The following is a 13,149-nucleotide window of genomic DNA, read 5'->3' as shown; positions in this document are numbered from 1 at the left end:
TCTCACTATCATGTTGTCATTCATTATTGATGCTCTTCTCCTCAACATTTATCATATTTGGATAATGCTTACTCTAACACTTTTCTGCCACACAACTCAAGCATAAACCTCAAATCTCTCAAAACCTCAATTCGCATTAACTCTCGGGTAATTTGTACCTACTATTCAGTCATCTTATCCACACTTTCATTTGACTTAATAGCCATAGTCTCACTCACTGCCTAGCATTCTATTTGGCACTCCACAAATCATTTAATCTCTGCACAACACACCTCTGACTGCTCTGTTCATTTCTTGCTCTCTCTCCTCTGACACTTGCTCTCTTTGCACTCCTACTTATCTGCCTTCTTGTCATCTCTTCATCCCAAGCTCTTGCACTATCTTGCCTTCTCATGCCCTCTCTTCTCCTGGTTCTCTTATCATTCCCATAGCTCTCTCTTTCTCTCCCTCCTACTCTTCTTTGCCTTTCCAGTCTCCTTATAGCTGATATCTTCTTTCATGCTTCTAAACTCATTTTTCATAAATTCTACTTCTTCTCTATCAGTATTTCACATTCACCCACCCAATCAGAATCATCCTCTAAATATATCACACTTCCTGATATAGTATCCATTTCCACATGATACTCATCTTTTCTTCATCTTCAGTCACACTACTCATCTCTGTCAGCATTCACTCTCATTTCTAACACACCTCTACTGCAGCCACTTAAATTAATGATGATATCTCTGTCATTGAGCTCTTCCCATTTCCTACATTTCAAAAATTGTATGCTTATAACTATAATTACATATAATTATATGTAAAAATTCTATGCTTATCTGGTAGTGTTTTTAATTATACAATTTGGAAATGATAAGAAGATAATTCTTTGGCATCTTAGTATACCATTGCAATACCATACTAGCTTTATTATTATTATTGTTGTTGTTGTTTTTTTTCTTTTTCAGGACTCTAAATTGAAATCAGGATATACTGGTATTGATGTATTTGAGTAAGTTGAAATTAAAATATATATGTAAAATCATTGTTTTAATTTAGCTGTAGTCAATGGAATATTGTTAATGGAATATTCCACTTAATACTGCAATATTATATATATATGTTCAATAATTTTAATGACTTGAAACACTGAGATAATTAAGAATAAAAGTTTAATAAGGGCACAACTAGTTTCATTGATAAACCAACTTCATCAGGTGTCAAAGCACAAAGGTATATACAGAAACATTACATGCTAACAACAACAGCGCTATCAAAAACTGTAGTTAAGTTTGAATTGGAGTCCTCACTTCAGTTCTAGCTACATTTATACACATGCGTGTGATCTTGTGAGAACACCAGTACTGAATAGCAGAGCTATGTGAGTCTGGTAAATTGTAGTTAAGGCTGCTATTCATATGAGCAGAATCGAGGGCAATTTCTTTTGACTCCAGGATACGTCTTTCAAATTCATCGTAACATATGTGAATATTAGAAGTTTGATTCCAGTCTATTTGATGTTGGTGGCCTTCTTCAGAGTTTATAGAGAACAAGATGTGGCTGGCTCGGATTCTATTATAAGAGATGTCTCTTTTGTGCTCTTCAAGATGGAGAAAGACTGATTTATCAGTTTGTCCATAATAAGGTTTACCATAACTACAAATAATTCTGTATACTCATGGGATCTGAAGATGGTGATGTTTTTCTTTAGGCTGACTAAGGATAGATCGGAGTTTTGGTAAAGTAGAGAAGCACGTTCTGATGTTGAACTTTTTTAAAATTCTTGCCAATTTTTGGGAGAGGGAACTAATGTAAGGTAAGGAGATGTAAGCTCTGGTGGGTAGTAGAATCTTCATTGGTTTGTTGACGACAGTGAAATAGATGTTTCTCAATACTTTTTGGAGCGAAACCATTATTGATAAAGGCCCTTTTGAGGAAATTAAGTTTATTTTGCTACTCTAGGCATCTGATAATAAGGATCTGGACCGATGCGCAAGAGTAGATATAATGGCATATTTCTGCTGAGGGTAGGTGCTGAGAGGACGCGTGAAGGTATCTATCTGTATGTGTTGGTTTCCTGAAGATTGAAATTTTAATATTATCAGTACTCCTGGTTAGCTTTATGTCTAAAAAAGAAAGACAATTGTTAACTTCTAGCTCAGAGGTGAATTTGATGTTATGATGAAAGTTATTTAAATGATCCAAGAAAACTTTGAGGTTATCTTGGCTGTGCTCCCATAAAACAAAAACGTCAATATAATGGAGCCAGATTTTACCTTTCAGCGTGGCCGAACAAATTGCTTTTTCTTCAAAGTCCTCGAGAAATATGTTTGCTAGTACCAGTAGTAGTATATATATATATATATATTTATTGCTAGTAGTGTATATATATATATATATATAATATGTGTTGTGTATATATAATACGTATATACGGAGCCTCTTCAATAAGTTATAAGACTATATTTATACAGAAAACAGATTACCTTTAATCGTCATCATTTAAATGGTCTTTTTCGAAGTAATTACCGTAAGACACGATGCGTTTGTCCCAACGTTGCGTCCACTTCTTAAACATGTGAATTTTTTTTTTTTTTTTCTGAGAGTTCTTTCAAAACTACCTCTGCAGCTTTTACACATGCTTTGTTGCTTTCGAAATGGCGGCCTCTTAGTGGTTTCTTAAGCTGAGGAAACAGCCATAAATCGCACTGTACGAGATCAGGACTGTATGGATAGTGTAGGATATCTATGTTGTTCTTCTGCAAAACGTCCACTACACCACCAGCAATATGTGGCCTTGCATTATTGTGATGCAATAAGAAGCCGTTCTTCAGCAATGGACGCTTCCTTTTGACGTGCTGTACCATTGTCCGTAAAACATCCACATAGTATGAGCCATTTACAGTATTCCCGGGTTCTACAGTGTGTTGGTAAACAATGCCTTCGTAGTCAAAAAACATTATGGTCATAACTTTACCAGCCGATTTTACAGGTTTTGCTTTCTTGTGGGTAGGCGAAGACGGATGCTTTCATTCACTGCTTTGTTGTTTCATTGTAGGGTCATAGTGATACAACCAAGCTTCATCTGCTGTAATGATGCATTCAAAGAAGTTATTGCCTTCTTGTTCCAGTCTTTCTTTCCATTCTGTGCGCACATCCACTCGATGCTGCATTTGCTCCGGTGTCAAGAGTTTGGGAATCCATCGGGCGCAAACATGTTTCAGTCCCAAATGTTTAGCCAAGATTGAGTGAACACTTCCCACAGAAATATTCAGGACAACATGCAGCTGGTGTACTGTAATTCTGCGATCCTCCTTCATGATAATCTCTGCTGTGTTGATCAATGTCTCTGTGATGGACGTTGAAGGTCTTCCCTCACGTTCAAGATCTTCCACATTTTGTCTTCCTTCCTTAAAAGTTTTATGCCAGCGAAAAACACTTGCCCTCGACATTGCTTCATCGTGGAAAGCTTGGTGTATCATGTTAAAAGTGTCCGATGCCGATTTTTGCAAACGCACACAAAATTTAATCACATAACGCTGTTCCAAGGACACTTCCATTTCGACGACTGGTCACGGCTCATAGGCGCACTGAAACAAGCTTGCGTTTAGTCGCGTGACACTCTGGCACATCAGCCCCATATACGCCATCTATCAACCTCTTTTGTTAATACAGACAGCAACATTTCTTTATTCTACAGAAATTAATATTGTGATGAGTGGTTTCACGACAGTAAAATTAGTCTTATTACTTATTGAACAGCCCTCGTAATATGTGTTGTGTATATAAAATACGTATATAATATGTGTTGTGTATATAAAATACGTATATAATATGTGTTGTGTATATAAAATACATTTATAATATGTGTTGTGTATATATAATATGTATATAATATGTGTTGTTATATATAATACGTATATAATATGTGTTGTGTATATAATACGTATATATAATGTGTATATAATACGTATGTAATATGTGTTGTGTGTATATAATACGTATGTAATATGTGTTGTGTGTATATAATACGTATGTAATATGTGTTGTGTGTATATAATACTTATGTAATATGTGTTGTGTGTATATAATACGTATGTAATATGTGTTGTGTGTATATAATACTTATGTAATATGTGTTGTGTGTATATAATACTTATGTAATATGTGTTGTGTGTATATAATACGTATGTAATATGTGTTGTGTGTATATAATACGTATGTAATATGTGTTGTGTGTATATAATACGTATGTAATATGTGTTGTGTGTATATAATACGTATGTAATATGTGTTGTGTGTATATAATACGTATGTAATATGTGTTGTGTGTATATAATACGTATGTAATATGTGTTGTGTGTATATAATACGTATGTAATATGTGTTGTGTGTATATAATACGTATGTAATATGTGTTGTGTGTATATAATACATATGTATATAAAAGTAGCAACAAAGAATTAGAATCCTGATGTGCCATTAGATCTGATATCAGAATTGGAGATATTAATCTCATTTCTTTATGTGCTTGGTACTATACTCTTAAATAAATTCAAGCCTGCAGGATTCCTTAACTAAACTGAATAATTGCTGTAACAAATCTGGTATTAAAACAGCAATAAAAAGACAAAAACTGTGAAAATGGGCAGGAACACTAAAAACATTAGCTATATCCTAAATATAGCTAATGTTTTTAGTGAACCAAACCTGTAGTAGAGGCTTCTCTTCCTAATGGAGCTGATGGCCCATCATCATCTATTTTTTACTCTCAATTTTTACTCACAAATCTTCAGGATGGAGCTGATGGCTCGTCATCATCTATTTTTTACTCTCAAAAGATATACAAGATACTGTGACAGTACTCTGCAGTAAAATTTTAACCATTAATGATCTCCTGTTAAAAATATTCCTCCAAATTATTCTGACACTTCTCAGCATTACATACTGTCAGATCTTATATTTCTGTCTTGTAGGTTACTTCTTACTACAACAGTTCCCTAGATCATCTGTTTCTAGTCTCTTAATTTTTATCATAACTCTGATATCTCCAGTCTATGATTTCATCAGCTGTTTGTAACAGATTGTATTGTCTATGTAGCAACTGCAGCAATTTCAATAATTACATTTCAATTTCCTCTACCCAAAGCCTGAATGGCAAAGAAATGGAGCTAGCTGAGGAATTGGATAAGTACCAGATTCGACATAATAGGTGTGACTGACACAAAAAAGACAAAAACTGGTGAGATCTTTCTGAGCAATAAATACAAAATGTTATATTCAGGAAATGACAATCAAGGAAAAGAAGGAGTAGCCATAGTATTCAACACTAAATACGAAGCTAATCTTCTTGAATGGCAGGCAGTCTCAAGTAGAGTGATGTGGGCAAATATGAGAATAGGGAACTGGACAATGAGACTTATGGTCCCACAGAAGGTTCTACTAAGGTAGAAATGGAGGAATTTTTTGAGGCTTTAGAGAGAGCAACTGACACAATGAAAAAGGAAAAGTTGGTCCTTGTTGGGGATCTAAATAGCAGAGTAGGAAATGATTGTCAGACATACAAAACTATTTTGGGAAAATTTGGAGAAAAGAGCAAAGCTAATAATAATGATAAATACCTGTTGGATTTCTGCTCAGGACATGGATTAGTTATTACTAACACAATGTTCCAACATAAAAATGTGCACAAATTCACATGGAGAGAAGAGGCAAGGAATAAGAAAAGTCTCTTTGACTATGTTATTGTTGATAGTGATCTTTTCCCACTGGTGCAGTACACCAGAATGTACAAAGGATTTGAAATTGGAAGTGATCACCATATACTCTGGAGCAGAATAAAATTGAATTCCATATTGAAAAGAAGAACATGTAAGAAAGTTTTAAAGTGAATAAAAGTTGAGCAGCTCTCAGATGTGAACTGTAGACTAAAATACACAAACATTGTTCAAGATAAAATGAAAGAGTTTGAGAACATGAATCAAACCTTGGAGATTCAGTGGCAAGTCCTGAAGAAAATAATGATTGATTCAAACAGAGAGGCATGTGGTGAGGTTGTGTGCAATGATAGAAAAATCAGAACTCCATGGTGGATATAGGAAGTTAAAGAGCCAGTGAAGGAAAAGAAAGCATATCAAAAGTTATTGACAAATAAGTCAGCTTGTGCTCAGAGACAAATGTAAGAAAGCTAAACACTGTGTAAAACTGACTAAACAAAAGTCATGGGAGGACTTTGGCAAGAACATAGAAAATAAATATCAAGAAGGTGACAAGATATTCTGGAGGTTGTTGAAGAAGCTCAGAAATGGAGGAAACAGTGCTCTAAAAAGAAGAGATAGTAAAGGTGACATGAAAACGGGAGAAAAAGATATCCTTGAAGTATGGGTTGATTACGTTGAAAAACTGCTAAATGAAACAAGCAGTGATGACAGCACAGCAGTAAAAAACACCCAACAGACATGCAATCAGGAATATATATATCCATACTTGAAGTAGAAAAAGCCATCAAAAGCCTGAAATGTGGAAAGGCAGCAGGAGTAGATGATATTCGACCAGAAATGCTGAAGTATGGTGGTATAAGAGTCTTACAGTGGCTGCACTGTATAGTTCAGAAAGCCTGGACAGAGGGACGAATTCCCGATGATTGGAGTAGAGCTCTCATAGTACCCATATATAAAAAGGGAAATAAAACTGAATGCGAGAAATATAGAGGTATTTCCCTACTGAGTGTTCCTGGCAAGATCTATGCAAGTATACTTGAGAAACGGTTGAGAAGGATTGTGGAAGAGAAGCTTGGTGAAGAATAAGCTGGATTCAGGCCAAATAGAGGCTGTCAGGATCAATACGAAATCATGGGAATATAACAAAGATCTGTATTTAATGTTGAAAGTTTATTTTTTATTTTTTTATTATTTTTTTAATTTAAAAAAAAAATAAACTTTCAACATCTTTCTCTAAATCCAGAGTAATTTATTAAAAAAGGGTGGCCCACCATTTGGCAACTCCTATAGGTAGAGATGACCTGCTAATGCTTCTGCCTGGTATCTCCACTTGGGCCTGGCTCCCACTGAAGAGACCTCAATAAAGGTCGAAACTAGTCTGGGTAGTGGCCCTTCCCTTAATGCATAACATTAGACATATCCGCAAGGAGATGTGTTTTGCATTATAGGCGATACTGAGTTAGGTGTGTTGGTAGCTTGCTCCTCCTTTGCAACGAGTTGACCTGGTGTTGTACCACCTTACCCCAGTCCTGAAGATACTTTCAGGCGCAAACTTTGTTTGCTCACACTTGGATAAAGGATTTAAAAAAAAAAAAAAAAGATCTGTATTTAAGTTTTGTAGATCTGGAAAAGGCATGTGACAAGGTGCCAAGAGAGAAGTTATTCAAAATGCTGCAGTTGTATGGTGGCGGTGGGGCATTATATCAAGCAATACTTAGTCTTTATTTGAGTTGTTAGTGAGCAGTTAGAATTGAGGGAAGTACAGAAAGATGGTTTAATGTTAAATCTGGTATCAATCAAGGATGTACATTATCCTCTCTGTTATTCATTATCTATATGGATCGCATTATGAAGGAAAGTGGTATTAAACCTGATATCCAAATTGGAGATGTTAATATCAGCTCTTTGCTTTTTGTGGATGATATTATACTTCTAAATAAATCCGCTACAAGTCTTCAAGATTCCCTGACTAAATTGAATACCTGTTGTAATAGATATGGTATGAACGTCAAGAATAACAAGACAAAGACAATGAAAATAGGCAGAAGCATTGAAAAATATCCACTGCATTGTGAATGAAGAACTTATAGAATAAGTAAAACATTTCCAGCTACTTAGGCACGATTTTTAGTGAAGATGGTAAGTTAAATATGGAAATAGACAACAGAAATCAACAAAGCTGCTATGGTAGGAACTCAACTGAATAAATTTATATGGAATAAGAGAGAAATTAGCCAAAACACTAAATTAACTGTATACAAGACAGTGTTTAAACCAATTTTAACTTATGGATCTGAGAGCTGGGTTAGAAGTAAAACACTTGACCAAAGACTAGAGACCGCAGATATGAGAGTCCTGAGAAAGATTAGGGGGCATGAACAGATGGCATCAATGGCAATATCGTATTAAAAACAAGGATATTTGGAAAGAACTCGAGATTGTCAGCATCCAGGAATGTGTTAGAGCTTACCTCAGATGGTATGGTATGGTCACTTAAGCAGAATGGGAGAGGAAAGATTAGCAAAACAAGAGTGTTCTCTGCCAGGTTGGCAGGAAATAGACCCAGAGGAAGACCAAGATGTAGGTAGATTGATACCTTAAAAAGTGCCTTAGAAGACAGAAATATAAGACCTGATAATATTGGAGTCTTGACATTTAACAGACTGATTTGGAGGAAAATTGTAGATAAATAAATAAATTCCGTGTGATGATACAGCGTTCCCCCTGTTTACGGGAGTTCATGGTAACATGTAGTCCCCCCAAATTTTATCCGGGCTCTGGAACCCTCATAGGCTGACAAATCAGACCTATGGCTAGGTCAGTATTCCAGGACTGTAATCTGTGTGTGTCCTCGGACCAGTTTGCCTGCTTGCGGGATGAAAAACACCAGATAAACTGGTGGGGAAAACCGTGCTGTCCACGCCCAAGACCGGCTAACTTGGCTATGGCTGGCGAGATCGTTGACCTCTTCACATCGTTGATGGGAATCGAACCTAGGACACTCCTTCCCCCAGACATATGTTTGCGAAGCGCAAAGCCACTAGGCCACCCGCGTGGACAGTTGTAGATAGGAAGTTAGTAATGATGTAAATTTTTCATGTAGTACTATCGTATCGTGTACACCCCTTGAGGGTATATATCAGGAATTTGATGATGATGACATTCCAATTTCCACTCTACTCAAAGCCATGGTGGAACTCAGAGAGTGCCAAGCAGCCAGAAAAGATCAAGAAAGAACATGGGATATATTTTGTAGATACCCTACCACAACAAACTTAGCAGTTTAAATGCTGTTAAGTTTGTTCAAATGCATGTTTGTAAAGCATGTTTTGTGAGATGTCAGAATCAAAAACAACCAAAAACAATACATATCCAATTTACAACATTGATTAATCAATCAACAACAACCATGCATTCAATACCGTAGGTGTCTGATGCCATCTTGATATGATTCTTCCATTGCATTCTATTGTGTGCAAGATGACTCGGTTTGTGTACAGAGTTTCCGCACCATTTGACAATGTCATTGCCTCATTCTCTGTTTGGTCTTCCTCTTTTGTTCTTTCCTTCAATCATCCCAAACAGCAGCATTTTTAATTTGCTCTCATTGTTCATTCTATATATATGGCCAAATAGACGTAGTTTCCTTTTGATTATTTTCTGGATCAGGTTTTCTTTTGGTTATATTCATCTATAGATTTCCTCATTGTTCACTTTCTGGATTCAATTTATTCTCAAGATCTTTCTATAGCACTTCTTCTTGAATGCTAATATCCTCCTTTCAGATTCTCTCAGGAGTACCTAGGCCTCGCATCCATAGAGCATGCTGCTGAAGATACAGGTTTCTACAATGTGCAGTTTAGTTTGCATCTTTATAGCTCGACTCTTCCATATTTTGTCCATTGATTTTAAGATAGCTGTTGCTATCCTAATTTTTACCTCTTTTTTTTGAGTCCAAGTCATGTGTCATCCAAGAAGGATTTCCAGTTGAAATCCTTCTGTGGTAACTTACTATAAACATATAAGACATTTCCTATAAACTTATAAGAAATGTCAATAGGAAGTTAATCAAACAACCAGTACAAAAATTGTATGGGATAAAATTGGGAAAATTAAAGGTAGATTACAGAACACACCTTTTTGTTTACCTCGGAGCATAATCCCTATCACAAACACTTTTGGGAAAACGCTTTGCCAGAATCTCCAAATCAGTTTTATGCTTTTGATTTTTTAATATTGAAAGAGTAACAAGAAAACAGTGGTTAAGCTTCTGTACTAATAGGATACAAAGGAGGAACTGAAAAGGCTCTTCTCCTTTCTCACCCCTAGTGCAATAGGCCATGATGACATCCATTATGAGATGATAAAACACCTCCCATCATCTATATTTGCAGAGGAAGAGTTTCTAGACTCTTGGTATAAATCAATTTTCATTGCTATCCCAAAACCATGCAAGGATCCAGCATAGGCCAACAATTATTGTTCATTTACTGACTTACTGTCTTCACAAGGTCTTGGGAAAAATGATAAATGCAAGACTTCTCTGCTACTTAGAAATCAACAAACTTCTTTCTAACTATTCCTGAAATGAGAATGTGTTTTCAGTCTTTTTCCGACATAAAAAAGTTTATGACACAGCCTGGAGATATGGCATAGTAAAAGACCTTTTTAATCTGAAGGTACACCTTCCTGTTTTTATTAAAAACTTTCTATCCAGCTGAGTCTTTCAAGTCTGAGTGGGAAGCACATTATCTTGGCCATGTCATCAAGAAGGAGTTCCTCAAGCCCTGTCATAAGTGCAACCCTCTTCATTATTGTAGTGAATTAAATTAGTGAACATCTTCCTCCCACAGTAGGCAGTTGCCTTTATGTCGATGACTTCACAATTTACTGTCACTTCTTTAATATGAGGATCATCAAAAGACAACTTCAACAAGCAATCAACCATTTCTCTTTATGGGCTCTTTATTATGGGTTCAGGTTCTCTACAGAAAAACTGTCTGTGTACACTTCAGCCAAAAATGCACTCTCCACCCTGATTCTGATTTAAGAATGGGAAACTATTATCCCACGCACCCAAGGCCAAGTTCTTCGGACTCATTTTTGACAGAAAGACAACATTCTTTGCACACATTTGTCATCTTCAGGATAAGTGCAATAAAGCATTGGATACCTTTTGCACTCTGTCCTCTACAGAATGGGAATGTTGATCGATGTTCCTTGCTCTGCATTTATCACACACTTATACATTCAAAACTTGATTATGGATCCCAGGTTTACGGTTCTACAAGGAAAAGCATTCTCTAGTGGTTGGACCGTAACCATCATCAGGGTATCCGATTAGCTATCGGTGCTTTTTTGCACATCACCCATTCAAAATCTTTATGTTGAATCAAATTAATCCCATCTGTTACTTAGAAAAAAACAAGAAAAAAAAATCAGCTAACGGCTTTTTAGTCCCGTATATAGGGAGTAGGCGAGGCCCTTAGCCCTATCTAACTATAGAAAAAAATAATTGTCTCTTAATTATTCCCTAAAAATAAAGTGCCTTCCAGATCATCCTACATGGACCTGTCTCTCTACTCTACATTGGGAAGTCCAATATCACATCTGTCACACTGCAGTTCGTCCTTTTGGTATATGCATCAAAGAGGCTATGGAAGCTATTATCATGAATGTTGAAAACATTAACTGCACCAAATAAAACAGCACTCCAATCTCGGTTGGTTGTGCTGCTTTCTCCTAACATTACCATCTCCAACTATATCCCACTTAATTGCAGTAATTATAGAGCAGAGTTGCATGCAATTCAGCTTGCCTATAAAAGAAAATTCCTACCAAAAGTATGTAATTTATACAGACTCTGAGTTCTTTACAGGATATCTCCTCTCCAGTGTATAATCCACTTCCAGAGCTTGGTGAGGTATTAAACTTTTGTACAAAAAACAACTTCATTTTGATGTTCAGTTCTGATAGATTACCTGCTGCATTGGAATTAAGGAAAACAACATCACAGATGCAGCTGCTACACCAGCTGATACTTTGTTGACATAATGTCTGATGGTACCATATACTGACTACCCACAGTTTATGAAATCAAAGTTACTTATCCAATGGCAATATGCTGGCAGGAAGCACTGATAAACAAATTTCATGAGATTAAGCCTGAAATTAAGCATTGACTTTCTAGTCAGTGTAGGTACTTAGGAGAGGAAGTTGTTCTTGCTAGGCTCCTCATAGGTCACAGTCATCTTACACATTCTTATTTACTAAGTTGATGACCCACCTATGTTTTTGAAATTCAACACCTCACCATTAGTCATATTCTGGTGGAATGCTGGCATTTCACTTGAGAGAGGAATGACATTTTTACTTGTTGTTTAATAGACACGTGTTATACAAACTGCCGTGAATTATACACATGCTATATTACTCGCTCTTGTATTCAAAACTTAGATATTCCTACAAGTTTTTCCGTCTTCTCCCTAAAAAAAGCTCATGACATATTGAGCAAAATATATAGGAGTAATAAATTATACTTAGCTGTATAAAACTGAGAGGAGACCGCCACATAGCCTTTAAAGGAATGCGAAGCACCGACCAGGCCTTCTGACCTAATATCCATTCCTCACCTTCTCGTGGTGCATTATGTTGGGTACCTACCTGGAGACTGAACGAACGAGGATGGGCTGGCAATTTGCGATTTAGTTGACCAAATTGTATTCTTATTGGCTTAAACCAGGGGTGCTTAAGGGTCAAAGTAGTATAACTTAGAGGAGACCTCCACATAGCCTTTAAAGGAATGCGGAGAACCGACCAGGGCTTCTGACCTAATATCCAATCCTCAGAAGAAGCCTGAATGGCAAAGAAATGGAGCTACCTGAGGAATTAGATAAGTACCAGATCGACATAATAGGTGTGACTGAAACAAAAAAGACAAAAACTGGTGAGATCTTTCTGAGCTATAAATACAAAATGTTATATTCAGGCAATGACAATCAAGGAAAAGGAGTAGCCATAGTATTCAACACAAAATACGAGGCTAATCTTCTTGAATGGCAGTCAGTCTCAAGTAGAGTAATGTGGGCAAATATGAGACTTATTTGTGCCTATGGTCCCACAGAAGGTTCTACTAAGGTAGAAGTGGAGGAATTTTTTGAGGCTTTAGAAAAAGCAGCTGACACAATGAAAAAGGAAAAGTTGGTCCTTGTTGGGGATCTAAATAGCAGAGTGGGAAATGATTGTGAGACATACAAAAATATTTTGGGAAAATTTGGAGAAAAGAGCAAAGCTAATAATAATGGCAAATATCTGTTGGATTTCTGCTCAGGACAGGGACTGGTTATTACTAACATCATGTTCCAACATAAAAATGTGCACAAATTCACATGGAGAGAAGAGGCAAGGAATAAGAAAAGTCTCATTGACTATGTTATTGTTGATAGTG

The 13,149-nt window shown here is 36.4% G+C and overlaps 1 protein-coding gene across 1 annotated transcript in view; it reads left to right on the top strand.

Moving 5' to 3' along the window:
• The window catches only part of PolrMT (mitochondrial RNA polymerase), a 603,530-nt gene that overhangs the window by 483,734 nt on the left and 106,647 nt on the right, over positions 1 to 13,149 (top strand). Inside the window, exon 27 of the mRNA XM_090391417.1 lies at positions 951 to 994. Within this exon, the coding sequence (XP_090247543.1) occupies positions 951 to 994 (44 nt within the window). The remainder of the gene's footprint in view (positions 1 to 950; positions 995 to 13,149) is intronic.

This window comes from Typopeltis vanoorti, chromosome 4 (genome assembly GCF_054136105.1).
Source record: "Typopeltis vanoorti isolate ZY-2024b chromosome 4, IOZ_Tvanoo_1.0, whole genome shotgun sequence".
Lineage (NCBI taxonomy): Eukaryota > Metazoa > Arthropoda > Arachnida > Uropygi > Thelyphonidae > Typopeltis > Typopeltis vanoorti.
Note: the sequence above shows the minus strand (reverse complement) of the source record. Positions and strands in the feature narration are given on the sequence as shown.